The 27,982-nt window shown below is 41.1% G+C and overlaps 1 protein-coding gene and 1 long non-coding RNA gene across 20 annotated transcripts in view; one reads left to right on the forward strand and one right to left on the reverse strand.

Annotated features, from left to right (window-relative positions):
- Window positions 1–7,083: 7,083 nt before the first annotated feature.
- The window catches only part of LOC311442984 (uncharacterized protein), a 33,379-nt gene continuing 12,480 nt past the window's right edge, over window positions 7,084–27,982 (reverse strand). For 2 of the 19 annotated variants that reach the window (XR_014697013.1, XR_014697016.1), the window contains exons 3-5: window positions 24,547–24,645; window positions 24,349–24,444; window positions 20,542–20,804 (exon numbers count right to left, since the gene is read on the reverse strand). Coding sequence is in view for 1 of the 19 variants with exons in the window: in XM_084532776.1 (XP_084388902.1) it covers window positions 14,242–14,252; window positions 16,327–16,401; window positions 17,896–17,954; window positions 24,349–24,444; window positions 24,547–24,645 (340 nt within the window). In the remaining 18 variants the exon portion in view is untranslated. The other 17 variants (XR_014697007.1, XR_014697008.1, XR_014697009.1 and 14 more) reach the window with 17 other exon arrangements.
- Window positions 16,869–27,019, forward strand: LOC311442985. The gene is made up of 4 exons (XR_014697018.1): window positions 16,869–17,035; window positions 22,641–22,767; window positions 25,558–25,610; window positions 26,102–27,019. It is a non-coding gene; the product is annotated as an uncharacterized lncRNA (long non-coding RNA).

Here is a 27,982-nt window from a genome sequence, read left to right on the forward strand (position 1 = left end):
ATAAAGTGCATTTCATATTGCTCAGCTGTGGTTTGGAGGTTTGCTCCTTTTTCTTTCTCCCCTTCATTTGCTATGTTGTGTCTTCCCTCCTGGTAGTTAGCAAGAAACTAACACCTCAGAGACGAAGCGGGTGATTGAAAAATCACCAGGGCCTTTGCTGGAAAGCCTTGACTCACTGCCAGCCAATATACCTTTCGCTGCAGTTGAATATGAGCTTGCGTTTGGATATTTGATGGAATCTGGCTGAATTCAAATTAAACTGTAGCTGGGAGAGGAATAATGCGAATGCAATCTGTAGTAATAGTCCCAAGTAGTGCCGTTTGCAGAACGACACCGTGCTACTCACTGCGTGTTGCTGCCGCATTGTTAATGAGACCTCTGAACACGCCGAGCCCATTAATGATGGGGAAAAGCCTGCGGGGAGCTGAGCACCCGTGATTTTCGGAGGCCCTCGCCACACTCCCTCTGCCAGCTACAGGCACTTCAGTGCATCCTGCAGCACCCAGTCATCCTCTGCTGTGACAGCTCTTCCTCCTGCTCCCTCACTGTCATGAGGCTGCCAAAGCCATAGGCAGGTTGTTTATAGACCTCACCTCAAAACAAACAAACAAAAACTCCTGGTTAAGTGGAAGACTAAACCTGGAGCTAGCCAAGAGGTCACCTCTAAACCCCTGCAATGGTCATAGATGTGCAAAGTTTATTTCTGAGCTGGGTAAGATGTTGTGGAGGTTGCTAAGCACAGCTAGTGAGGTGGCAAGTGCTACCAGAAAGCCCCCTCAAAGCAAGGAGCTTCAACAGAAAGGTAATCATGTCTTTCAAGCAGCTGGCTTGAAAGCTCACCATTCCCATTTAGCATTCGGCGCCACTGGTTAAATTGATGAGCAGCAGATGAGGGAGGGGGCTGCTTCCATTTGGATCTCGTTAATAGCATAATGTAAATAGTCACAGTGGATTTTTCACTCCAGCTTTCCCCAGATGTAGGAGATGACGAAAACACTGTGGCAAAAGGCCCAGAGGGATATGCTCTTATCTCATGTAATGGCGAGCTTGTGCCGGACCTGGTGATGTGAGCAGGGGTATGGTTAGAGATGGGGACAGAAACTAATCCCAAACAGCAAGTGGGAGCAAGCAGGCATGATTTCTGTGAGTGCTGGCTCTGCTTCAAAAAGAAAATCCTCAAAGATTAAAACAGAATTTAAGAGATCAAGTGGCAAAAGCTCTTCCATTTTGGGTGGCTTCACAAAACAGGAGAGGAGTTGGGCAGATCCTCACCTGCCGCAGCTACAGCCCATATAAAGATACTTGTTGCAGGACATGGACAAGCCTTTTGCTTCGGGGCCAGGAAGAAACACGTCTGTGGAGCAGGTCACTTCTGGATCTACCCCTGCATCTTCTGGATCTGGCTCAGCCCTAGCCTGGAACAGGGTCTGAAATGCAGCAGGTCCTGGTGTGGGCAGGTCTGGCTATTCAGATACTCTGCCCTCAGATACAAAGAATAACCTTTCTGCCAGCTTCAACCATTTAAACCCAAATTTTGTATTCAGAGTCTTCATTACATTAAAGAAGAAATCAGTATTGGAGCAGATTCTGAGGAATAACATTGACTCAGGATTTTTAATACAAACCGTAGCCTTGTGCTGCCCCATGGGGCATTTATTCAAGCTTGGCCCTCAAAACGGGTCATCAAACCCCCGTCCCAAGGTATTTCTATTTGCTTTCAATTACAAATGAACATTGTATAAGGACCCCAGTTTGCCTTGAAGTAATTGATTTATCACTTAATAACACCCTTGCTGAGATGGGGTGAGAGGAGGCAGAGCCTGAGCAATGGTTCTGTTCTGCCGTCAGTATAAATTAGAGCTGAAGACATTACTCTTTAACCACAAGCATTGGGGTTTGTGGTTGTTGTTCTTGTTTTCCAAATGCAATTTTCAGCTGACAAAAGGTTTTTTTGCACAATGGATTCTTTCCTGTTGAGGGTTTCCTTCCACGCAGTTTTCGCAGCCTTGCTGCCCTCTGCATCTCCTGCAGGCAGCAGCGTGTGGGGGGAGAGAGGGTCAAACTACAGAAAAGAGAGATTTCTGCTTTCTGCTCCATAAATTGCAACATACAATTGAAGATGATAATTATAGAGAAAGGATCACCAATTTACACGCCACTTTCTGAAAAAGAAATGAAGTTTCAGTAGACCCAGTGAAAAGAAAAATTAAAATTGAAGAAATCTGTTCTACTTTGTTTTATTGGAGAGGCAAAGAGAGAGCTGACTTTTGAGAAGCCCACATAAATTGAAGACTTGATAGTGCCTGAGTTTACCCAGCCCAAGACTCAAAGGTAGCATCAAGCAGCCTGGGATTTCTTTGGGCTGAACAGGAAAAAAGAACCCAAACACTATAAAGTAATATAACCCAGTGCTTATGGGGTTAACTTACTATGACATAAAGAATTATAGGGGGGAGAAAGATTTATTTATAAATTAACATTTTATACACACATACGCATAAACTCATTAAATTGCTAGAATGTATACCAGGAACATTTAATATATTCTTCAACTGCAGAGAAATTTCTGTTCAGCTCACGAATTCATCACCAGTGAGAGATAATGAGCTTTTTGCTGTAGGATGTAGCTCCTGGTGAAGGAGAAACTAGAAAACCACACTCTTCTTGATATTAAGGCTAGACCAAGAAGTGGAAATTGGAGTTAACCCCTGTCGTTTTTGCTAAGTATGCCTATAACAAAGCATACTAAAATTACTGTAAAGAGGTAAAGGCATTTTAAGCAGAAACTAAAACACAGAACTGATGTATTTCATTACTATTAAAGAAGAATTTGTCCTAAGCAAAACTTCTCTAACATTTTGTTAGACCTTTTGTACTCACAGTCTCTTTGGTCTGGAAGAACAGAGTAAGAAAATGTTGGGAAGATCTTTCAAAAAAATGTATCCTAGAAATTATTTAATTTACATGTCCATTTACCGTTATTGCACAGTATATTTGGACTAATTTATTCCAATATCTACCCAATTCACTTGTATTAACATTATTTTTATCATGATTCAGTTCATACTGGTCTTACAAATATTTCCTCAAAATATTCGCCCCACCTTCCATTTGCTCTTGCATGGAAAACATTATTTGTTAATAAAGATGCTTTAGTATGTCAGTGAGTGATTTGGTACTCTGAAAAAGGAAACACAGACCTTATTCATTTTTTCTCTCTTGTTGGTGAGAGATTTTCTTTTCTTTCTTTCTTTTTTCTGTTTTTTTTTTTTTTTTTTTTTTTTGAAGTTCCATATGTTCTTAAAGACACTTCACAGAATAATTGAGCATTTCCCTCTCTGTACTAATACGACAGTCATTTCAAACCTATGAAGTTGAAGGAGAAGCTCCAATCTTTCATGAGCTGCTGAAGAATGCACTGTGCCATCCAACATCAAACATTCAGTAAAAAACATAATTAAACCATTTTCTAAGTAATAGTAATGATCTCTTGTATTTTCCTAGATGCTTTCATCCCTGCAAGTACTATATCTGAGAACTTGCAGGCCTTTCTTTCTCCTTTCTTTCTCAATAGAAATTAAAAAACAAAACAAAACAAACAAAACACTTGCTTTGATGAGATAATTTATCCATTATTTATTTATTTTTATTTTAATTTAACTTTCTAAATATTTATTAATGGAATAATTTTTAAAAATCATGGCTGGGTCATCTGTATGTACGTGCATGAATATATGCCCAGGCTAGAATTTCTTTTTCTGGCTGTTGAAAGGTATCAGTCTCTTCATGGCACTCTGTAGCTCTCCTGGACTAAAGGCCACTTTATCAGATGAAATAAAAGATGTGTTTCTTCCACATTTTCTTCTCCATATTTTGCAAAATTATGCAAAAAACCTCCAGAACTGCAACATTTTTTTGTTTTGTGAGTGTTTTTTTTTTTTTTTTTTTTTTTTTTTCCCCAGAACAGGAGGCTTCCCTTTCTTTCTCTCTCTCTCTTTTACTTTTTTTTTTTTTCTTTAAATTAACACATCTTCAGGGACAAGGCTGTGAGTGCTCTCTGAAGAGCCTTGACTGCAGACAGAAGCCCTGAAAGGCGTAGGTGGGCAGCAAGGCGAGCGTCACCGCATCCGCACTTCGTGTTGGTAGCCAGCCCACACGCCGGTGGCATCTGTTCATCTCTTCATTTAAGCTTTTCTCTCCCTGCAGTCCTGGGAGAATGATGCCTTAATGCAAGCAGACCCAGAAAATCAATATAAAGTGTGCCCCCTTCTATTTTATTTATTCCTTTGCTTTTATCTTTTTTAAGGGAAGAAAAAAAAAATCTTTCTTGCTTGTTCATCCCTTGTGAGGGATTTTAAGGTAATCTTTCATCAGCTTTCCTTACAACCACAAGAAAAAAAAATCTCTCTCTCTCATTCTTACTTCAGGCAACTGAAGCATGAAATGGGAAATCTCATCCACAGTGGAGATCAAATGTGTCACCTTATTTATTAATTTCATGATCAGCTGAAAACTTTGATTCAGTGGACAACACCAGCCAGAGTGTTTTTGATAAAAAACAAGAATAAGAACTAGTCCTGGAGAGGTTGCTGAGGATTTCCTTTTGATTATTTACATGGAGATTCAATGACAAATGTTGTTTAAAATTAAGAAAGAAAGAAAATGAACAAAACCAGAAACCCTTGTGTTTTCCCTTCCTCTGCCAAGTCTCTCATCATGGCTTTGGCCACATCATATACAGTCCCAGGCCTTGATTTGCACATTTTGTAGGGGTGTAGCTTGGTTTTATGTGACCTTAAGTTTGATTTAGCTAAGCTGATGTCATGGCATAGTGTTTTCAGACCCTGAAGTCCTAGCTTCAAGGTGTCACTGAAATAGTAGGAACGTAATTTAAATATTTGCAGCGCTCACATAGTGCTTTGAGCTCTCAGGCACTGTGGAAACGTCTGGTATTTTCTTTGTAAAAAGTATTTGCATGTATTTGAACATTTAAAATCTTGCAAAAAAAAAAAAAGGAGAAAAAAAAGGACATACTAGAAAAGGAATTTTGTTTTAAAACTAAAGGCCTCTGGAATAAATATTAGTAACTTTAATAAAAACATCTTCAGCCTCACTGGGACTTATAAACCCCTTATTACTTGATATCTACACATCGTGGCTTAAAGACAGTGGTCTACTAATGTTGAGACATAACATCCACCCGAGTAAATTTCCCATTTTTCTGAGAATGACTGTAGTAAGAATTTTAAACACGTAATTATAATCTCTGTAGTTTGACACCATTAGCACAGCACCTAATTGTACCCGTGCACTGATCCCAGCGCCAAGGTCCTGGCAAAACAACAGCCTTATGAGAGAAAAGAGAATTAGCAGGTACAGCTTTGTGTGGAATAGAAAAGATCACTGAAGCACAAAATTAAGATACCTTATTACCATGAAGAAATCTCCAGTGAGACCTCTGAGCAATAGCCAAAGTTTACTGGGAAGATATTTATTAGAAAGGTGGCCTCACATTTTATTGAGCTGGATTTGGTAAATAGAACATGTAAAGACTATCTTTCAAAATCCACATTTTCCTGTTTTCCAGCGCAAGCATAAGGCACCTTCCACATGGAACCAGCATGATATAAATCATTCAAAATTTGCAAAAATGCTCAAACTTGCAGGAGCATAGTGAAGGAGATCCCTGTGTAACACTGAAACCTGAGGTCTCAGATACAAAATCGGAAGAATTGTAAAGGCAGAGAGACCCTGCCTTTACAGGGTCTCTGCCTTTACATGCCTACGCAGACATCAGCGTAAGTGGATAGCATGTCCCATTGTGATATCCCCCCACTTTAAGAAGGATGCTGAAAAAATAGAGGGTTCAGAAAATATGTGAAGATAGAGTAACCTATTACCTGTCCAAAAATAATAATAATAATAAAAAAGACATCTAATCTGTTTAGTGCCTTGCTGATGAGCTTAGAGGGCAAGGTATCATTGTCTCCAATAGCTGCAGAAGGAAGCAAAAATCAGAAATGAGGGCTCTTCAGTGTTGCAAGCAAGAGCAGAGCAAAATCAAATAGCTAAGAGCTGAATTTGGATCTGTCTGCACTCTGACTAAGAGATGGCTGTTAAACAATGTGGCCACTAGCAACATTTCCCCAGGGTCATTAGTAGATTATCTAGTGATGGATATGTTTTAATTAAGCATGGACACAGCTTCCAAACCTCTGATCTTCATCCAGATGTTAATTCAGAGATGTATTCTGGTCTGTTCTATGCAGGAGAATTGACCAAGATGATCTGAACAGTCCCTCCTGGTACAATAATCCATAAGTCTTATCAATAATTTACACCATGGCTCCAGACTTCACCATGGAATCATACAGGCAAAGGATGTGATGAAGAGGAACAAATCCAGCCCTGATCTTTGTTGAAAGCTGCCCTTTTAAGTGGGATTGCATATAATGGTTGATTCACCCAGCCCCCCTCCTCGGGCCACCATTTAATCATCTAGAGGGAAAACACAGACTGACGTTAGGGATGTGCACATATGCAAACCAACCTGTTTTATTACTATGAGGCAATTAAGCTCATAGGTACAAAACAATTATGCTTTTAAGTTTGCTTCTTTCCTTAAAGAGAAGTCTGTGGCATTTAAAAATGCATGTTTATAATTGGGATGCAGTTGTTTGTTTGTGATGTTTAATGGATGTGGGGCCAGAGGGTTAACCGTGCTGCTAGATGGATTTACAGTAGACATCAAAAAGAGCATGAATGAGTCCCAGTTTGACAGCTTGTAGATAAACTGTAGATGGGAGACATAATTTATATGTATTTTAAAAATTCAACAACAACAGCAAATAATTCAAGGGACTCTAGCCAGCTGGTCTTCCTTCTAAAACTGAATATGGAAAGCAGGGAGACTTTGCACAGCAATGATGACATGCAGAAGCCTTCTATATAAATTTACACATTTATCAAGTCTTTGTGGAATAATAAGCTACAATCTAGCCAGCCTGGGGCAGCCTGCTGTAATTGTTATGATTTGTTTTCCAGATACAGTACAAATTCCTTGGTAATCTTTCCTGAATTTTAATAAGGGGAAGGGAAGACTTAATTAAAGAGGCCTTTGTGCTGTTCTATAGCGACTGCCATCTGCAAGTGCTTCAGTTCGGTGTCTTATCTCCATCGTGCAGCCCACAGTTTCGCCTTTGTAGACAGAGGTGGTAACTTAGGCTCAAGGAGTGAAAGAGCCAAGCAGCGTGTTTTCGGGGAGCCTGCACCACTCCAGCATCTTCAGTGGCTGCTGCGGAGAGGCAAGGACACAGCCCTTTGATCTCCTCTGCTGCATTACAGGCTGCTTAATAGCATTTATTCCAAGATAAATTAGGGAATACATGGTTTACATATGAAAGAGGCATGAACCTTTCTTTTTTTCAAGGGGTATGTACAACATAATTGACTTCTATCAAGCATAGGCTCTGGTGTCAATAGGGCCTTTTATACATTGAGCCAAATAGGCTTTTATTTTTGCAACAATGAAATGAGCAAATGTATCTTCCCAGTAGCTCACTGGCACATCCCAGAAGACAGAAAAGAGGTGAGATTCTCAGCTACAGTTCTATATAGAAAAAGTTTAGGATTTATTTGGAAATAAATCCCCTCCCATTTTGGGGGAATAACTGACATTTATAACAGAGCTTGTAATTAAACGTGGCTGCCCAGTTTACAAGACCCTGAAAATCCAGATAAGATGACAGATATGCTCACAAACATGACCTGGAAACTGGCTTGGGTTTCAGAGCGGATTACATCTGACAACAGGCAACAAGAACTCCAGAAACCACGTCCTTGGCTTGATGCAACAAGAGCAAGCGCCAGGGACTCCTTATTGAGCCCTTGCTCCCTCCTTTCCTGCTATTAGGTTTCTGAGCTTGTGATAGGGTTTTGGACATCTAGGTGCAAGGATATTAGATAGTCTTAATGTGAGGTATGCAGGTAGCAGGCATTGAGATAAAATGGTGAGGATACCTATGGCCCATGTAGTACATCATATAGGCCTAGCTTCTGTTGCAGCAGGGCAGTCAGTTGAGCAGCCTTGGCAATGTGATTTAGTAATTTACAGATAGCCCTGTAGATATGGGTTCGGGATGGAGCTCTGCCTCAGAGCATGGACAAAGACTGGGGTCCCATTCGGATTCATGCCAGGGGTCCCTGTTAGGGCAAGAGCTGCCTGTCTACCACTTCTCACCGGATCAGGCCTTTGGTCCTGGAAATAACTTTTGCCAAACTGTGTCCTTTGACTTCTGATGTGTTTCCCATTCAGAGACATATTTTACAGTTCAGGTCTGTCTTTAGCCAACAGATGACAATGTGGACTAAGTCTTTTCCACCTGCATTCATGGCCAGGATACTTCAAATTTTCAGTGAATTCAAATCAGTCATTTGAAGCACAGGTGAAATAGAGTCAATAGCTGCAGAAACCTTCAGGGCAGGACCGTTTGGTGCAGATTGTGCCTCCTTTGCAGTGAGATGGAGAACTTACTTAAATTTTCTTAGGAAAAGAACTAAGCAAAGCTCAGTTAGAGTATTCTGCTGATTTCAGCAGCCTGGTGAGAAAGGGCATCCGTCAGTCCTATGGCCAAATCACTAGACAGGTGGGATTTTAAAGATAAAAATAAATAGCTGGAACTCCACCTAGTTACACACAGAAAACTGTGAAAGGGCTTGCTTTGATCAGCAACTTTGACATATGTTACGGAAGGTATTGACATGTTTCCTCAAAAGGATTTTACTGGGAAAAAGGCAAATGAATATAATTTTATGCACATTATGCTATAAGGATTTAAAATCTTGGCCATTGTCTCCTTCTCCCTGTTCTGTTTAAGGAAGTCTAGTATGGTTAGGAAAGCTTTGCTATTTGCTCTTTGCTTTCTTTCCTCCACCTCTCCCCCCTGTTTATCTACCCTAGGTACCTATGGGCTGAGGAGCTGCTATGGCCCCAGTCCTGCTGTCCAGGTGGGAATCCTCAGCACCTGGATTGTGCTTGCACCAGGAGAGCTTTGCTTTCACTCTGGTCCCCCACAGGAGCAACTAGGACACTAATTATAGATCAGTTAATGTGCTGACTGGAGAACCAAAACGGGATCACTAGATAACATCCACCCCATTTAAACCTGTCCTTAATGTGTGTGTTTGAAGAAGCATCTTGGAGCTTTCTGCCTTCTGCTGCACCCTGATATGAACACCCAGGGTTCCCCTCAGGAGGAGAAAAGAGCAGCAGCAGCAGACCCAGCAGTGGGGGTTTCATTATTTCCTTTCTGTACATAGACAGCATGTGTGGCACGATGCTGCTGCATTAGCTGATGGGTGGACAAAAGCCTAAACTGTGGACAGAGGGAGTAATTTGTTTAAGAAAATAAGGATCTCATTTCCTTCTCTTTTTTTTTTTTTTTTTTTTTTCATTTGCATCAAAACCTATTCAAGCAAACAACTTTTTTACTACACCTAAATGCATTCAGTCTGCATTTTATTATTATCACACGTTTGTGTCCTTCCAGCTCTGTTAAGATAGATCAAAACAATACAGGAGCTTATGTTACTGTCAGATTTAATGTGCCGACCTCCTTATATCCCCCAAAGCCTTTTCAGATGCAGAGCTACATTTAAGCAAGCAATTAATCACTGCATACCTCTTCCAATGCAAACACAATTTGTTGGCAATTTAAACTGCAATTCCAGCTCTTTTGAAGTTTCCCTTCCGAGCTAAGGCTTGTGCAAATTTTGATCTTAGGCAGTACCTGTCAAATCATCAGAAGGCACTGGGGAGCCTCTGCGTGTCAGGAAGGATCTCCAGTTCTTCACTCATCTCAGTGGAGGTCAGGGACCAGGCAAATTCAGTCACACGTATCTGTACATGGCAACCAGTGGACTAAAACCTCCTTTAAAAAAAAAAAAAAAAAAACAACACACAAACAAAAAAAACACTTTAAACACAGTGTCTCAGCTAGCCAGATGCAGCCTTCCTATAAAAATAGGAGCAGAATATTTAATTAAATCTATGATGCTCTGAAACAGTAAGCAAGAGGGTGTGCTTGGGGAGGGAGAGGTGAAGTGAAATTCAAGTGCCTTTCTGAAGAGATGGGTTATCTGTAGTTCAGCTGTCATGCTGGCTGCAGACAGGACTGTTCTTGCAGACCCAGAGCCCTGACAGAGCTGGGAAATACTCACACTGGGGCTGGGGGCAAAATATGTCTTTCCACTGGAGCACTACAGGAGGTACGATGGCTTGTCATGCTGTAAATCGTCTTCACCGTGTGATAGATCACCTGCTCCTAACCCAACAGGAGGCACTAGGGCCCGCGGACAGCAGACCCCATAAATACACAGAGGAAATTCAGAGGGTTAACACAGGGCTTGTTGTGTTGATTTTTGAAGGAGGGCATATAATTCATCACTTGGGGGCAATCATGAGAGGGATATTTAAATTACTCTGAGAGCACAGAGCACATAAATAATAATGAACAGAATAAAATGCAAATGGCCTGGAAGAAATCTATAGTCATGAATGAAATCAGCCCTCTGATCCTAATTGAAATGAAAATGAGATGCATATTCAATATGTACTTAATAGAATATACACAATATGAGCATCCTGAGCTAATGAACAAGACTTTTCAATCACACAGATACATATGGCAGGCACCCCTCCTAGGGAGAGAATGCCAACAGAGGCACCCAGCCCTACCATACCTGCACACATAGCTATTGGCATATACACATGCATATAGCACAATGGAAACTATGAACTTTTAACCAACTGGTGCTAGATCACAACTGCAAGCCTTCATGAAAAGGCCAGCTGTGGTTTTTGAACATCTTTGAGGCAGGTATTTTGCATATCCTTCTGATATTTATTGGAAGGCTTTGTTTGTGTCGGAAATAACACGGGCCAGGGCTTTATTCTGCTTCACATTGTGTCATTTTACAGTAATTGATTGGGTGCTCACGTGCTAATTGGTCTGGCTGGTTTCTCAGTTGCCTTTTATTGGAGATCACTGACCTACGCAGAGCAATGGGAGCTGCTGCCCTTTGAATCTAATTACAAGGAATCAAATTATTTCCTGACACAGGCTGGAGTTGGGGATCTCACATCTCAGCAGATGTGCACTGTTGCGAGGATGCCTTACTTGACATGTTCAACACCATCACACTCCCTTGAAATAAGAAAAGAGCTGCCTTTTTAAAGCAGATTTGTAGTGTTCTGAGTCTTGGAAGAACCACCATGCTGTCCACCACACATATTAACTCCTCACCCAACAAAAAAAGGATTAGACATATCCTACTCCCAGGCTAAAATCCCAAAGCCTGATAGTCCCAGCTTGCAATTCTGCCACTGCCCATCTCGGAGGTGTCTCTCACAGCCTCTGTGCTTCAGTTTCCTCATCTCCACCTCACATCTCTCCTTTTTTAACATTGCAATGGGGTTTTGAAAATGTTCTGTGCTAAATCCTAAGAGTACCTAACAGTTAAACAGATTGAACCTAGTTTATTGCTTTGCAAAGCAAATGTCATCTGTATTGAATTTCTTTCCTCATATGCTAATGAAATGCTCCTCTGTTGTTTTTTTTTTTTTTTTCCCCATTTCTGTGGAGGCAGTGTTGTTGGGAAAGGAGCTGAACCCAATAAATTAAGGGCTGAGATTCTCTTTCTTGCTTTGGTATCCAGCAGAAACGCTACTGCATTGTCACTGCTGAGCCAGGGTCCCCGTGGATATCAGACTGAGGAGGTCTTCATCTCAGACCTGGAAGAGTCATTATTTGTCTCCACTTAGGATAGAGGAGCTCAATGAAAGCAAAAAAAAAAAAAAAAAAAAAAAAGGAAGTTTCATTATTTCTTACATTGTATGTATAAAATATTGTGGCTGCAGTGGTCCTGGCTGAGCTGCTCCTGCTCCCCATGCTCCATTGCTCTTCCCAGTCTCAGCTGAGGCATCCCCTTTCTCAGAAGTGAACATGGCCATTTGGGAGGCCCCTTGGCCAAAAGCAGTGCATAGAGCCAGCTGAGTAATTGTTCCAGTTATATGACTTTCTCTTCCAGCAGATGGTTCTCTATAGCTGTTCCTTTGTAATTTTGCTCTTTGTGTATTGACTCCAGTCAGTGGGGAGCCAAGAAAACTGGAGACGTTGACATGATGTATCTATCCTTGTCACCTGGCCTGGATTCTCTCACCCTACTTGCCCAGAACCGGAGTGCTGGGTTCCAGACCTTTTTCCCAAGGATCCTACAGACTCTGCTTCTTCAGGAAGGTGGCTGTGAGTCATAAGAAATAAGCTCGTAAGAACTTGAATCTATCCTAGGCTACTGCTGCCAGGTACAACAGATGCTATCCATTAGATTTTACTTTCCCAGAAATTCCTCTGATTCATAAAACATTCAGGACTGTGGGCCTCTATTTGGTCCACTCCTGCTCCCCCACTGTGTAGGCTTTGGCAGTGGAAAAGGGTATGAATGATTATGGAGCAGGTCTTCTTCTCTAATACTTTGGTTGGCCAGAGCAGTATTTCCTACCTGTGGGCCTCTGATCCTGGGGAGTCTTTAAGGCATTGGGAAGTGATTTTCCACATGAGAAGAAGAAAGAGGAAAAAAAAAAAAAAAGATTTAAAACTATATACATGAACACCCATGGATGCAAAACAAAACAAAATTGAGAAGAATGAATTTAAGAGCATTCAAAGTTCAGTCTTCTTTTAGGTTTTTACAAATGAAAACTCATGTAGCTACACTGCATCACAGTGTATTTGGAATTTTTTTCTTTATATTTCTTTTTCTGGATTAGGCAATCCTTCAGTTGAAAAGGTCAGGAAACTCTGAGCTGCAGAGATCAAGAAATTCCTCCTGCTGTCTTCCCTGTGGAGCAGTGCTCCAGGGCAGATGTTTGTCCCTGGGTATCCACAACGGCTCTCAGCACATCCCTTAGTACTGACATGAGACAGACGAGAATTATATGGATTAATCTGGAGCACATGTTATTGCTGCTGCCCCTGGCAGGAGAAAGTACAAGCACATGCTGAGCTCAGTGCTGGGAACTCAGTGTCACAGTTTGCAAGGAGGGTACATCCCTGACATGGTGGGTGATGATGGAGCTGAGATCAGATTTGAAAACCTGAACCTACACCTCATATACCAAATGGGCACCATTGCTAATGCTAGAAGAGTGAACCAAGGGTGACGTGAGAATGGTTTCACATCAATAAAATTACTATTCAACTGAACTCTCTTTTTTGGTATATCAAATGTTCATATGCAATAATACATCAGTAAGATACACCTATTTCTGAACTTACCCATGCTATTTAGAATATGAGCAGGAATCATTCACGTAGGACTCACAGACTGATGACAAGACAATACTGGAAGCTTGAGGAAAAACTCCTACAATTTAAACTGATCCGGAGAAGTAAAACATTCAGGACCAATCTCTCACCCTCTTCTCCACCAAGTTGTCCTCACCTTCTAGCAGGAGACTTCTTCCCTACTGCAAAGTCATCCTCATCTCTTGAAAGACTGTTGCATTGTCAGTATCAAGATGAGTTCAATACTTGCTATGCTGGTTTCATTTTTTTTCCCCTAAGCAGAATAGATTTTATTTTTAAAGTGAAATTACCAGATGGGAAGCTAATTTAATAAGCTGATAATATCTGTTCATTTTAATTAGAAGACTGCACATAGAGCTGTTTGCTTGAATTACAACCCGAACACAACTGAAATATTACAAAATTGCCAGATTTGATTTTTTTTTCTCCAAGCAGGAACTTGAAAGTACTTTAATTTATTTAAAAATGCATTGGAGAAGATAATATTTCATCTACAAGGGCATACTTGAAGAAGACTGACTCAGGCACTCAGAGACTTGGAAAATGACACAGGTAAAAGCTATTGAGTTGATATACAGTGAGGACCACCAAATAAAAAGAAGCATAAAATCTGCAAGTAAACAAACCAGTTTTGCCATCTAAACCTTTGTTACTTCTCTATAAAACATGGGCAGAATGCTTCTGTGATTCACAACAGAGCTTATTTTAATATTCTGCTCTCTCTACACATATATTCCACGAATGGGAGGACTGAGCTTTACCTTTGTATTCTCAAAGTGTTTGCATCAGAAAAACAGCTCACAGAAATCAGACTGACTGGAAATAAATGCAGAGTTCATGGAAGGAGAAATGCAGATCCACAGATGTATGATAAAAATCAAGATGTATCTTCAAGAGAGAATATTATGTAGACCCCCAAATGTAAGAGGGTATTCTGCTTTTAAATGTACCTACTTCCTAACTCTGTTTCCACTGGAGGAAATAAATTATTTTTAAAATTCCATTTTTATCCGTGGAGCAATCTCAGAAACATTAATGAGCAGGAAATGTTGTCTGATAGTAATGCGGTTAAGAAGCACATTACTTTATAATCATTTTACTTGGGTTCAGATTAAGACTTTAAGTCCCAGAAGAAATGATTTCTCACTTTTTTTTTTTCAGTCAGAGATTGTGTACTTAGGCCAATTCAGATTGGAGATAATCCCAGCTTTATTTTACACAGGGAAAAGGTTAAGGTAGAACACGTCATGGGAAAACATTGCATAAAGATGCATCTGACTTTGTATTATCTGTGAAGAGAGAGGAGATGTGAGCTACAGGGAAGAGGGTGATTTATCTAAAGGAAAAGGGAGAAAGGATAATTTTCCTTGCTTCTAGAAGAAAAAAAAAAAAAAAAAAAACAGTTTTTTTTCCCCCTCCCATACCACCCCATATACATGAAGTACTCAATGTGAAATGAGTTCTTCAGCTGCTTCAGCATGCAAGTCCACTCCACCAGCTTTCTTAGTTTGACTTCTTTGCAAAGCCCATGAGGATTGTGTTTTCTCTCCCTGCTGCTACACCACTGCAACCAGTGTGGGTTTCAAGCTGTACTGATTCTTTACACGAACCAGAGGCAAATCTTAAGGTTCATTCCTTCTCTTTTGTGCTACTAATTTAATCATAGCAAGCAAAAAAGCGTTGCCTACCCCTGCCATCATTGCAGCCCTATCACTTAACCTTGGAAAAAGGCTTGCATGAAAAAAAAAATCCTGGAATAACTGCAAATCTAGGACCAAAAAGTCTGAATGACCTCCTTTTAAACATGACAGAAAGCTATTGGGAAACACTATAAGATAAATATCCATCCACTCATGGTTAAATTTCAAATGAACATGATCTAACTAATCAATTGTTGTTTATTTAACATGCTCTAACTACTCAAGTAAATCTAAATTAATGGCATGAGTAATTGGATTCATTTAAGACCTTGTATTTCCTCTCCTTGTGCTCTGCAGCTCACTGCTGCTTAAATGGAAGCAGCCAAGCCATTTTGTTCTGCAGGCCACACAGCTGATACTCTGATCACCAAAATCAGGGGCCCAGCTGCCCTTTTCAGCATTAGTCAAACATGAGCTCAGCATCTCCTACATGACATACCTTGTGATTAAACCTGCCAGATAACTCTGAGCTCCAGAACAACCCACAGCTGAGATTTTTAGCAAGGAAGAATCAAGTGTACATAAGAGAAACAAGCCAGGGTTGTTCCCACTGATGCTTTCTACCTCAAGGCTTGCTGTCCCTTCTTTAATGTCCAGTGATGTGCTTTCCCACAGCTCTCCTCCCAACATACATCCCAACACCTTTATCCCTTCCCACGAACCACATACTGTAATGGGTCTGAATGTGCACAGTGCCTACCCAGTTGATGGACTGATGTACAAGTTTTCCACTCTTTTCTGGGGAGCTGGTTCTGCAATATTCTTGACAGCACAGCACACCTTCTTCCTTCACCGCACAGCAGGGGTTGTGTGCTGCTCCTTGTCTCAGGTACACACATGCTCCAAGCACGTTTGCATTGCAGGATTTAAGATGTTTTTTTAACCTCTCCCTTTCTGAAAAGCCAGGACTTGGGAGGGAATTTTCCACTTGCAGCTTGCTAATGGCTGGTTTCAAGAATCACTTTAACTTCTCGTTTAAGCTGCAGCAGCTGCTCAGGTCAGCCCTTCCCTGTCAATGCTTTTCTGCCACACTTGTAGATGAGATCTTACAGCCCTTCTTCCATCAGTGGCCTCCACTCTTTGCTTTGTGGTCCTTGACACTCCTTTCATCTGACAACTTCTCAAAACAGCAACAGGGAGCCCTCTGCAAGCTGCTTTGTACAGCTGCTCTGTCCTCCCTCTCAGCTGAAAGCAAGCAGACTCCAGGCATTCACCTCGACTCCAATCCACATGAGAGGGGAAAAATCTCCTTGCTCTTTTACCTGCTGCTGCTCTAAATGATCTCCCGCAGGTCTGGGCTAGCTGTTGGTAGCACTTCTGGTCCAGTACAAGATAGGCTGATATTAGAAATAGGAAAGTTTTAAGTATTATTTACAGCTTTAAGTATTCTGAGGCAAACAGGGGTAAAGGTAAGAGTAGGGCAGCACTTAACTGAACATTAAACAAGCTGCCCACCTCTCCTCTGCTGCTCCTCTACCTGTTTAGGCTCCCCAGCAGGTTTCAGCTAAGCCTGTAGGCACCTTCACACAAGGAAAGCTGTTTGGTGTAGGGACAGCAGCTCTGACCCATACTACAGGAGGAAAACAGCTCACCACATAACCTGGCTCCCTAAATACACTTTGGCACCTCTTCCTGAGCCTTGACTGCAAAAATGAATTCCTTCCCCTTATGCTGATGGGCATCAGTTGCTGGAAATCAGGCTCCTTTCTGTTCTCCTGGAAGTGAGGACAGAGAGGAGACCTTCTCCACAGCAGACACCTTGGCATCATTTAATCCAGGCCTGGGGTTTCAGATGAGCCTGTAATCCAGTTATTCAATTAGTAATCAAGAAAGACTGCACGCTTCTTCCATCTTATCACAAGGAAGTCTGGTGCCTCCTGTGGCAGCTCTATTTATAGCTCCCTTACTCCCCTTCCCCCCTCTCACAGGCATGCAAGAGATTGAAAGCTGGGGTCTCCTGCATGGGGAAAGGTAAATATTTGGGTAGGACACATGGGGTTTTGCCAATGCTATGTCACAATTCATAGCATTTCTGAGACTATGTATGGAGGCTGCTTTTTTTCTCTCTCTATATATTTTTTTTTACACAATAGACTTTTTTTAATGGAAACAAAATAGTTTTTGCCTAAAATCCTGAAGTTTTAGTAAGGTGATTTGGATCCAAAAGGAAGGAAAAACGTTATATTCTACCAGAATATTTCTGGGAGAGAACAACTGCCTTCTGGACTCTCCCTGAATAGATCTGTGTTCTCCATATTTTAGCTAAAATTTCTGGTGGGATAATGCAGGTTTCCTGAGGCCCTTTACCCCTTAGCCCATCTGCATGGGTAGAGTAACTTGTGTGAGGATGGACAGGCAGGAGAGCAGGACAAGGTATCCTGGACCAGGAGCAAACTATGTTATGAGAGCAGCTGATTTCCTAACTCTGGCCATGCAATTGCTGACTCTGTTTCAGATTATTTTCCCTTTACTTTCTATAAGCACTAACAGGCTATAAATAAACCCACAAAAACTTACTGCCAGGGAAGGCTAAATGCCTCTTGCATTTAATGGTGTTTAGGACTTTCTTTTCATGCCAGATAAAATCACTGGGATGTTGGCTGTAACTAGTACTGCATTCTGCCATTCCTTTACTGGTTCAGTCAATGACCCTAGGGTGGATTTTGCAAGAGGCTGAAGGAACTGAGGGCCCAGCCTGACTTATTTTGTCTATTTGGCTGCCTAGATTTACCTTAAAAATATAAACTGTGGAAAAGTACTCTCTGATTTCAACATGTAGCCTACTGAGCAGTCTTCAGAATGAATGGAGTTATTTTTCTTTGGTCTCTTACCTGAAGTCTTCCTTTGGCTTCTGATCCATATAGCAGGCAAGAGATAGTGTTGAGAACACCTGAAAAGCAATTTTAAAGGCAGCAGCTGTTGAGGGCCTGCTTCTTCATTGCCCTCCCCTGAAAAGTTTCATGAAACACTATTTGCTTTCCTTGAGCTTCTAAAGAAAGTATTAGACAAATTATGGTTCTGTGCAGAGGTGTGTGCCTGCCCTAACCTCCCATGTCTCTGTGGTATCTGGAAATCTATTGACAAATTATTTCCTATCTGCCGTTCACAGTTGCTAGATTCATGGGATGAGAAAGTCTTTATTTCTTTGCAGGGCAGAACTGTAGTCAACTAGATTAGAAAATGTTACTTTCTGATGGATTTTTTTTTCCCCTTTAGATGTCCAACAGAATGCTATACTGAGGTGCACTGAGAAAAAATAAATTCCACACCAGAGATATGATTTTTCTATTAACCCTCTAACCCCAAACTTCTTCAGGGACTTCTTTTTTTCCTACAAATTTCTACAGAATTCCTCCATAAGAGCTGAAGAAGTTTGCAGAAATAAGTCATTCATGTCAGTATTTCCTAATGCTTATAAAACTGTTCATTGTTTTTAAAAATTGATTCTTTTTAAATATATAATCAAGTTAGAGAGGAGATCTTTTGAAGCTTCAAGGATTATCTTGCAGAGCTGTTCATTACCAGGCTCTGGTAAAACTCCAGCCCTGTGTGTTTCCAGTACAAGCTTCCAGGAAAAAAAGGCTTCCCAGAGCTGGTATCACACACAGTACTCAGCAGAAAGCTGACGTTTAACAAGACTGGAACATCAAATAAAATTGTGTATAATAGACTGGACATTCACTGGCCTACATGGAGCAAGTACTTTGCAGCCACGGTTACCAGCAGAAAAACCCGCCTGTAAAACTGTCACTGGTATAGGCAGGGGCAAGGAGACAAGCACTGTTAATCAAACTTTCTGAAACATGAAAAGAATCAATTTAGTATGCAGCGAGTGTTGAAGACTGCTCTGAGCAGGAACATGCCTCCGTGCTCCAAAGGGAGACTTCCCACGTTTTGATTGCACGAGTACTTGGAAGAGCAATATGCGGAGCGCTGCCATCAGGGTCGCATTTGCCATTTGCAATCAAACACAGCCTAATGCAACACTGCTCCTTGTTCTGTTAGTTTTATTTATTTATTTATTTATTTTTTCCTCCATATGACATTTTCTCTCCCTCAGTCTTCCTCTATTTATTGTATCCTTTCAGGCATTAATTTCATCACTGCTAAATATAATTTCCTACCAACTGAGATGGAATGACAGTCAGGCCAGGATTTACACTTCCAGTTTAATAAAACCAGTGAGAATGATTTTTAAATCAATGCAGGAAGGGAATTTCAAGGAACCCTGGGTTCATGGCCATGATTGCATAGGATGGAAGTAATAACTTTGATTTGCTTTGATGTGAAGAGTTTTCTCATGATTCTCACGCAACAACAGTTGTCCTGTAGTGCTGCTTAATAATGCCTAATCTAAAACCAGTGACTTTCACTAATGGTAGAACCACAGCTTAACAAGACTGTTCTTTCTTCTCTACCCAGAGCATTTCACTACCTTTTCCTTTGCAAATGTGCTTTCTTCTAAAATTTGGGGTTGATTCCAAAAAGGGTTTTACAGATACTTGGGTCAATGGGCAACTGTGTACAGTACAATTTATAATGATCACATACAAGCTATAAATTCAGGATCAGCAGTGCTGACAAAAAGGCACAGTAAATATTAAACCCATCTCTTCCCTGTTTTTGTTTCATAAAACTTTAAGACTTTTAGTAACTTCTTGTAAGAGACAAATAAAATTTGCTCCAGTACTCAGATGATTGATGTTTGCTGCCTAGGGCTTGGGATTTTATCCTGGAACCTGGGGAACTACTTAATTTCAAGACTGCTCATACCTATATCTAAATTTAATGATTCAAGATGGCTTTCAGAAAACGGCCAAGGTAGCAATGACACCCTTAAATTCTGGGTATGAATGTGAGTAGCCTCTCATTTCAGAAGGCACCCAACAAACTTATTAATCTTGCTGAAATAGTTTAGGTATTGATGGTGTTACTAATTATTGTATTAGAAAATCAGGGGTATAGAACTATCCCTAATTGTTGATGGTTGCTGTGTACTAACAGGAATTTTTTATCACTTGGACTAGAGCATGATTTTACCTAAGTAGATATAATTGACTTCACTCTGCCTTTCTTCTCCCTGGTGCACTATTACTGGTGCTCTGTTGTACTCATTCTTTAGGGCAAAAGGATTCACTGAATAAAACAGTGTTAATTCCTGCCCACATACCATTGTGTTGTAATGCTGTTATTTTTCTTTAAATTGTATCTGTCATTTGCCTAGCGCAAATGAAGTTATGGAGATGAGCACAGTAGAAAACGATGCTTCGAAGACTTTTCAGTCTTCCTTAGTTATGGGAAAGAGCTGCTCTGCGTGCTGGGGTTGTGGGGAGATGTGTAAAAGGAATAATGATTTGGCAGACAGATGTCCTGTTGGGCTTTCTTATGCCTATGTGGTTTATTATTTTTTTTACTTATTCTATTTAAGTATATGCCACACCCAATCCCATGGTAACTCAGTGTACACACACACAGACATACACAGACGGGCTGTTACCAAGGCATCAGCAACACACACATATTCTCTGTCACTATGGTGACAGCAAATATTTTATACTTTTTATATGTGGGCATATATGCATACATTCACGCATACATATTTGCTCTATCACAGCTTTTCATGCACCCCTGATGCTGTACGCAAATAGGGCCAAATCCTGCAAGCATGGAGCTGAGTAGTCTTGTTATATGCACTTCTTTAAGGAGTCTCATAAGTCAATGGGATTTTCCTTGGCCTGAGCTGTATAAAATAGACAGTGTAAATACTTCTGAGGTTTGCTCACAATCAAAAAAAAATCTTGTTGAATTATGTTTTAATCTAAATAAGTACAAATACTGTTTTTCATCATCTATAACCCCAATGCTTTTTTTCAAATAATTAAGCCAGCTTGCTATTGGTAGAAATCACATTTACCTACACAAGCCTAAGACTTTCCAAGTACATGAGATGAACATAAAAAATAGCTTTCATAACCAAAGGTGTTACCAGCTCTCCATCTATTTCCCAGTTTATCTTCAGGTTTCTCCCATACCACATTCCCCATGATGCTGGATTCATGTTACTGCCGCATGGCAAGAACCCCCTCTCCAGGGAACGTCTGTTCCCCCTCACCCTACACAGATACGATGACTGCAATGCACAGAGTGCAGCAATTACCCACGTGGCAGAAGTCCTGCCCAAAGATTTATTTACTCTCCCTGCTTTTAATTTTGTCCTTGTTCTGCATCCTACAAAGGTTCTTGTCATGCTGCCAGGCCTTCGGTGCTTGCTATTTATTTTATTTACTGTTGAGAAAATGCAAAGATGTGTAAATCCATAAATAGCTAATGTAAGAAATATTGCTCCTGTGACATAAATCTGAGACTTTCCACCTCTTGCATCAAATGAATGGTCCAATGGGCCAGGCAGCTCCATCCAAGTCTCCCAGGATCTGGTGACATTTAAATAAAACTTAGCTTTCAGGGTTAGGGGAGAAGGGATGAAGAACTGAATGAGTTATGAAAATATAAATTAAACCGCACTACAATTGATTTAGAGCATCCTGGGTCACATTAGACAGCCAATGTGTCTGTTCCGAGACCTTGTCTTGTTGCTTTTACATTTATGTAAACTTATTTCTGTTAAAAAGAGAGCAAGAAAGGAAAAATCAATTGAAACAGAGGACAGATTTAATTTAGCTGGGGGGAAATCTGATCAAGGAAGGAAAATGATGGAGATAAAAGTAACCCCTGTCCCAATGCAGAAAGAGAGGAGCTGGCCATCTGATGTTCATTAGAAATAATTAACAGTGTTCTGCTCCTCTGGGGCCTGGGGGTGAGGAAGGTGAGATTTGCTGCTGTTTTGAGAATGAATTGGAAACACAGCCCAAATGAAAGGGGAACCAAGGATTCTTCCTCTTTTCTTTTCTAAAAAGACAATGAGTTGAAAGCTCTGGATGCAGAGCAGCAGAAGCATGGCCATTCAACCACAGCCCTTTCCCACCACAGCTCTGTGGAAGCAGGCAGAGAGAGACTGGGAGTTTGTTGTAGTTTACCGGTAAGGGAGTGGAAGATGTCACCAAATGCAATGGGGGTGACAAAGCCTCAACTAAAGAAACTCTTGCACTCCTGGGTGAATCTGCAGCCAATCAGATGATGATGATTTTTGGCCAGTTTACCTGAGAAAGTGAGGTTTATGTGATCAACTCTACATATGCAACTGTTTTCTCTTTGCCTATGGCTCTCTAAAAATCATTAAGTCCAACAACTGATTTGAACCAGATATGTGAATACTCTGAAAAATATGAAGTTCACAGAAGGAAATAGTCCAGCAAGTAGAAAAGAGTCTGCATTTATGTTCAGGTTGATACTGGGGCTAAACCCCTGTTCCTTATTAGACACCAGAGAAGCAAGCTAAGTCAGAGCTATTATTAGTGTTCTAACCATGGGAGAAGCTGCATCCCAAACCATTGAATCCAGGATAATCCAAACACCAGACACAAAATGGCAGGAAAGAAGTTTCATAAATTCAGCTACTCATAGATCAACTTTTTTTTTCTTTCCTCTTTTATTTTCCTCTTAATCCATCACCATAAAGTCCTGCCAGGAAGCCTGCTCAAGCCAGCCCTGACAAATACGGTGCCTGCACTCACTGCATGCTGGAGGAGGCAAGGCAGCCAGTCCAAGAGTGCAAGTTAACCAAGAAACCTGCTTTCAAAAACATGGTAGGCAACTGGGACAGAAGGACACAAACTGTTTGTTTGCTTTGGATTGAAAGGGGAGGTTTATTTTAAACTTCATCAGGATTTTTGAGGGATGGAAGGAATCAGGCTCTACTAAATGCAGGGAATAAGTGAATTTTCAAAACCTAGAGGGGATCAGAGCCTAAACAAACAAACAAAGTCACTGAAATTTAACCATGCAAATGTACTTGACTGATTCCCAGTGCAGAAAGTAATGCCCAAGAACAGATAGTTCTTTGGCTGTTGAAATGTTACAGGATATTGGCAGCCCAAAGAAATGAAAACAACCCCCTGAATAAAGACATTCTGTGCAGCCCGAGCTGCTGTGCTGCTGCCCTGTGGTCAGGATGTGGGAGCACTGTCAGGATGGTGATGGCTGAGTGATTTATGAAACCCCCTTTTCAAAGGATGCCTTGATAGGTAAAGCTGATCCTAGCCAGCCATGGCATCAGTCACTGAAAACTCTTCATTATATAAAAGCAGAGTGTGGGCCATAGCTTCATTTACTGCTTTCCCTGTTAGTTTGGAGAGGGATGGAACATGAACAAGATGGGTGCATGACTCAATCTGGCATTCAAAAAATTAAAAGCAGGTGAAGCAAGGGAATAGGGATAAAATGGAAGACCGTATTAGTGTTTCATCTCTGCCTAGAGCCATCTCTCTGGACCTGCAGCAACCTCAAAAGTCTTCCCTGTTTAGGAAGGTATGATGTTGTTGAGAAAAAAGGCTTGTTAGTTAGGAGCAGTTGCCTAATGGAATAGCATACACAATAAATATCCTAACTGCAGTCAGGTTTAGGAAGTGGGAAAAGGACTGGGGAGGAGCAAGAAGTCTCTTGAACTGCACTCTGACAAGCAAAATTGCCCAGGCATTTCAGCTACAAAGCTACCTCCAAACACACGAGCAGGATGAAGCATGAACGTAGACCAAGATCTGAATTAGGTAGGTCAATCTTTCTTCAGCGATTCTATCACACTAAATTCAATCTTTAGTTCAGAGAGGAGGCACAGAGCTGAAAATTGGAACTCAGCTATAGAAATTAAATCTCAGGAAGGCAAGAAAGCGGTCAGGCACAGAGGGAAAAGAAAATAATTTCTTAAATATTTTCCCCTTTGCTTTCCCTAGCTAAAGTCAGTGTTTGCCAAGAAATAATCCATCCATGGCTTTCCCTCCTGCGCTTCGGGAAGTAATCCACTGGGGGCTGGAATTTGAAAGCCCAGCACCCAGCAGCCAATTTTGAGCTATGTTACTGAGCACTGTTTTTCATAACTAGTCCTGCTGGCTTTTCAGAGAGGAGAGGGAACCCTTCCCTCCCTGGGGGAAAGGAAAGTCAGTCTGGGATGTGGTTTGCACATAAAAATGACCTCGAGGCAATAGTGCACAGTCATCTGGTGCCACTGAGAAGTCCATCTACCAGAATTAGATACTCCATCATCAGTAGGACTGAAGAAGGAACAGATAAGTGTCCTTACTCAGATAAGTGTCTCTCCCACTCCCACAGAAAACCTGGTGAAGTTGTAGAGATCTACAGAGGGCCCTGTAATTTTTGTGGTTGCCACCTACCTTGGAGCTGCTGTGGTTCTCCAGGAGCCAAGGCCATAGCTCTGTATGGTCCTTTGGGGACAGTTCAGGTCTTGGCATGAGGAGTTCTGCTTTGTGCTATCCAGACATGAAAGTTCAGTCAGAATTTTCTGCACCCAAAAATATTAAAATGAGAGAAAATGAATTCCTCCTCTTGCAGGAGCATTCAGATTACCTCACCTCCCAGCTTGGCAAAGTTCTTGCAGGCACAGCAGATTATCAGTTGGAGTTATAATAGTAACTGTGTATTGTGATTTAACACATTTTGCTTGAAGCACTCTGCAAAGAACCAATATGGCAATAATAAATAACAATTTAGAAATGATCATTAAAGTGGAAAACCAACATAGATAAAAACTAAAAAGCCAAAGGGCATCATTAGAAGGCAGGGAAGTCTTCAGAATGCAGCCAGAATGCATAAAATGTCTATTCATAGCCAACTTTCACCTGCTTCCTATTCCCTTCAAGAAAAATGTGCATTAGAACTTAACTTTACAATTTATATGCACTAGATTTCAAAGAGCAAACACAGCCATGAGCTTCTAGTTGCTCTGAGATCTCATTCACCCTAGCTCTCTCTTCACAGATATTATACAAACTTAACAGGTAGTAAAGGAATACAGATATCTCGACTGCAGTGGGGCTCAAAAATATTTTCTGCTCTCAACTCAGTGAAAGATCAGGATTTTCATGGACTTGGGCCAATAGTTAAATTACCACAAGCCACAGTTGTACTGGTTATGACTGCATAGTCCAATAACAGCGACACATGGGAGAAGCAGTATAGCTTTAAAGTATTACAGACGTGATTTACCATGCTTCTTAGATTACTGTGACTGTACAGATTCTTATAGAAATCAAGGGTTTTCTTCTCTCTCTCTCTCTTTTTTTTTTTTTTTTTCTTTTTAAGAGAACACTCGTTTTCACTGGAGGGAAAGGTGCTGAAGAAATGTCTATTGTTTCCTTCAAAGTCTGGGAATGCTTCTAGAAAATAATTGAAGTCCTGAAAGAGAATATTTTAATTTTCCCCTGAAAAATACTGATCACTACCTGCCTAAATTGCAGCTTAATAGAGAATAGGGAAAAACTATGAAAACAGGAAAAATCAACATCTCACTATCAAAAAATAATTTTGACAACAATTTTTTTTTTTTTTCTTCCCCTCATTGGTAAAGTATTTTCTTTCTCTAGGTTGTTTTTACAAGTTCACTGGTACCAGCTATGTTCCTTTTCTCCTCTTCTAGGTAAGCACTTAATACAATCTCCTCCCTGCCCACTCCAAAACATGTAAATATAACACTCAGTTTTAGGAGCTGCCATCTTATTTGCATCTACTGAATAGTTTCTCATATTTTTCTGGAGTTTATTCTGGTTATTTAGCAAATGCTGTAGAATATCTCAAAGTCATTGGCAAACCCTCTTCTGGAGGTAACCAGGATTGGTTTTTCAAGAGCAATAAAAGGCAGGGTGTTGAAGGTCTCTCCTCCCCTCATCCCAACAGGTAAGCACTTTTCTGCCTTTAATAGCTTGGTGCGGGAGGCAGACAGGCTGGAAGGCAGAGCCAGCCCCAACAAGTGGCGCTGGAAAAGGCTGACCAACAAGGCACAGGTCCCTGACACCACACTGTCAAAAGCAATGTTCCCATTTAGCCACTTGCACTCAGTGTCTTTCAAGCCTCATTGAACTCCAACAGGGGTAAAGAAGTCTTTGCAACGAATGTTCTCTTCATCCCCAGGACCGAGACGTTTAGAGGATGTCAGTGCCATCACTCCAGCCTGGGATAACGCTGAAACAACTGCTGTCAGCGCCGTGATGACAACAGGATGGAGGAACGCTGTTAACAACAGGCGGCCGTCAACACTTCCAAAACTCTCCTCTGAAAGAAGGCCACCGGGTTGTCTCTAAATCTTGCTCCGGGTGCGTGTCTCACTGTGAGCCACGGTGTTTGGGGTCTGTCCGAAGCAGCGAGTGGTGCAGCAGCTGCCAGGACCCCAGCCGAGGGTGGCAGCTGTAGAGGCATCATTACGTCCTGCCTCCCGCTGCTCTGTGTGAGCTGCTGCTCCTAGCTATGATGGGCTTTTTTATTTCCATTCGGTTTATGTGTGACATAATTTCCCCATAAAGGAGGGCTGATTGTAAATCCAGATGGAAATGGAACAGTTTGCATGAAATGCACTTTAATTAATTAGCTAAATGCTTGCAAAGTGCTTTGAAGATGTAAAGCACCATACAAGTGTTAAACGGTAATAATAATAAAATAACAATAATTAATTTCCCCAGGAAGCATGTGTACAGAACATGCCCAAAATATTCCTGTTTAAGAGCAAAGAAACCAGTAACAATAAAAATAATTTAAAAAATCCACTTTACTTCTGACATTCTACTGAGGGCCAAGAACCTCAATCAGATAAATTAATTCATTTATGCATCCATGGAGACAAGAGTTTGCATCTAGTCTAAAATGAAAATAATGTCCACAGTGCCCATTAGTCAGTGTGACAGAGCAGAAGTATAATTTTGAGCAGTTAAACAAGATAGAGCTGTTCAACAATAAAACGCTTGATAAGGGGACCTGACCACAGCCTAATCACAGATTTCTTTTCCCATAAAACCAGTATAGCCCAGCAATACAATGTCCTGCAGTGGCTCAAAGTCTGGTTGTTGGTCCATCTCCTCTGTCTTACAGAAGAGGAAGGTGAGAATCCAGGCTGAGATTTACTCTTTTACACAGTGTTCCTGGCAGCAGTCTGGAAAACTGCTCCCCTCCCTTTAGGAAGTGTTCACTTTGGTGCCTCCATTCAAAAAAATTCTGCGTGCAAGAAGTTATTGAGAAGGAAAAACTATTGCAAGGGCTAATGGAAATATGCATTTGCCAGAGGATTTGCTCTGGAAGCATCTGAAGGTTGTCCTGAAGTCTCTGTAGGTCTTCAGGGTAAATCATCTGCTCAAGTGCCAACCTCGTGCTGTATCACCAGGACTGCACTTGCTAAAGGAAACTGGGCTAGATCATCCTCACTTTGGAGGAGGAGATGACAGCACAGTATTTCCTCAGCTTTGTGACAAACTTTCACTTGAAATCGTCCCAGAATTGTTAACCTAACCGTGACATCCCACAAAGTACATCTGCTGGTGCAGGTCACCACAGAGACTAAAAGGTAGGGCAGAGATACTCTGTAGATGATCTGATTTTGCCTTGCATTTTTCATGCTTTATACAAGTGCATGGATGAACGGTGAAAGTTTATGTCATTAATCAGTGGCTTATACCCAGAGCATTAGGGATTTTAAAGCTGAGAAGATAATGTGACAAATGAAAAAACGATGTGAATTAATGAAAAACTGACTTTTCCTCTTGATATTAATTCACTTCTATGGCAAGGGTGCAATCAAATTCATGAAGAGGTTTTGATGGATATGGAGAGAGAGAAAAGCACCATTTATCACTCGGAAAGGCTTCACACAGCACAAGAACGGCCCCTTTACAGTAGCATAACTGCAGGAGGTGTCATCCACCATGAAGCCTCTCTGATGGCTATCCCCCCCGGAACTGGGGGGATGTAAGGGCTGCAAATGAGGTATTAAGCTTCTCCCAAGAGCCTGGATCTAGGAGTTTACTT

Source organism: Aythya ferina (genome assembly GCF_964211825.1).
Source record: "Aythya ferina genome assembly, chromosome: 11".
NCBI classification, from domain to species: Eukaryota; Metazoa; Chordata; class Aves; order Anseriformes; family Anatidae; genus Aythya; species Aythya ferina.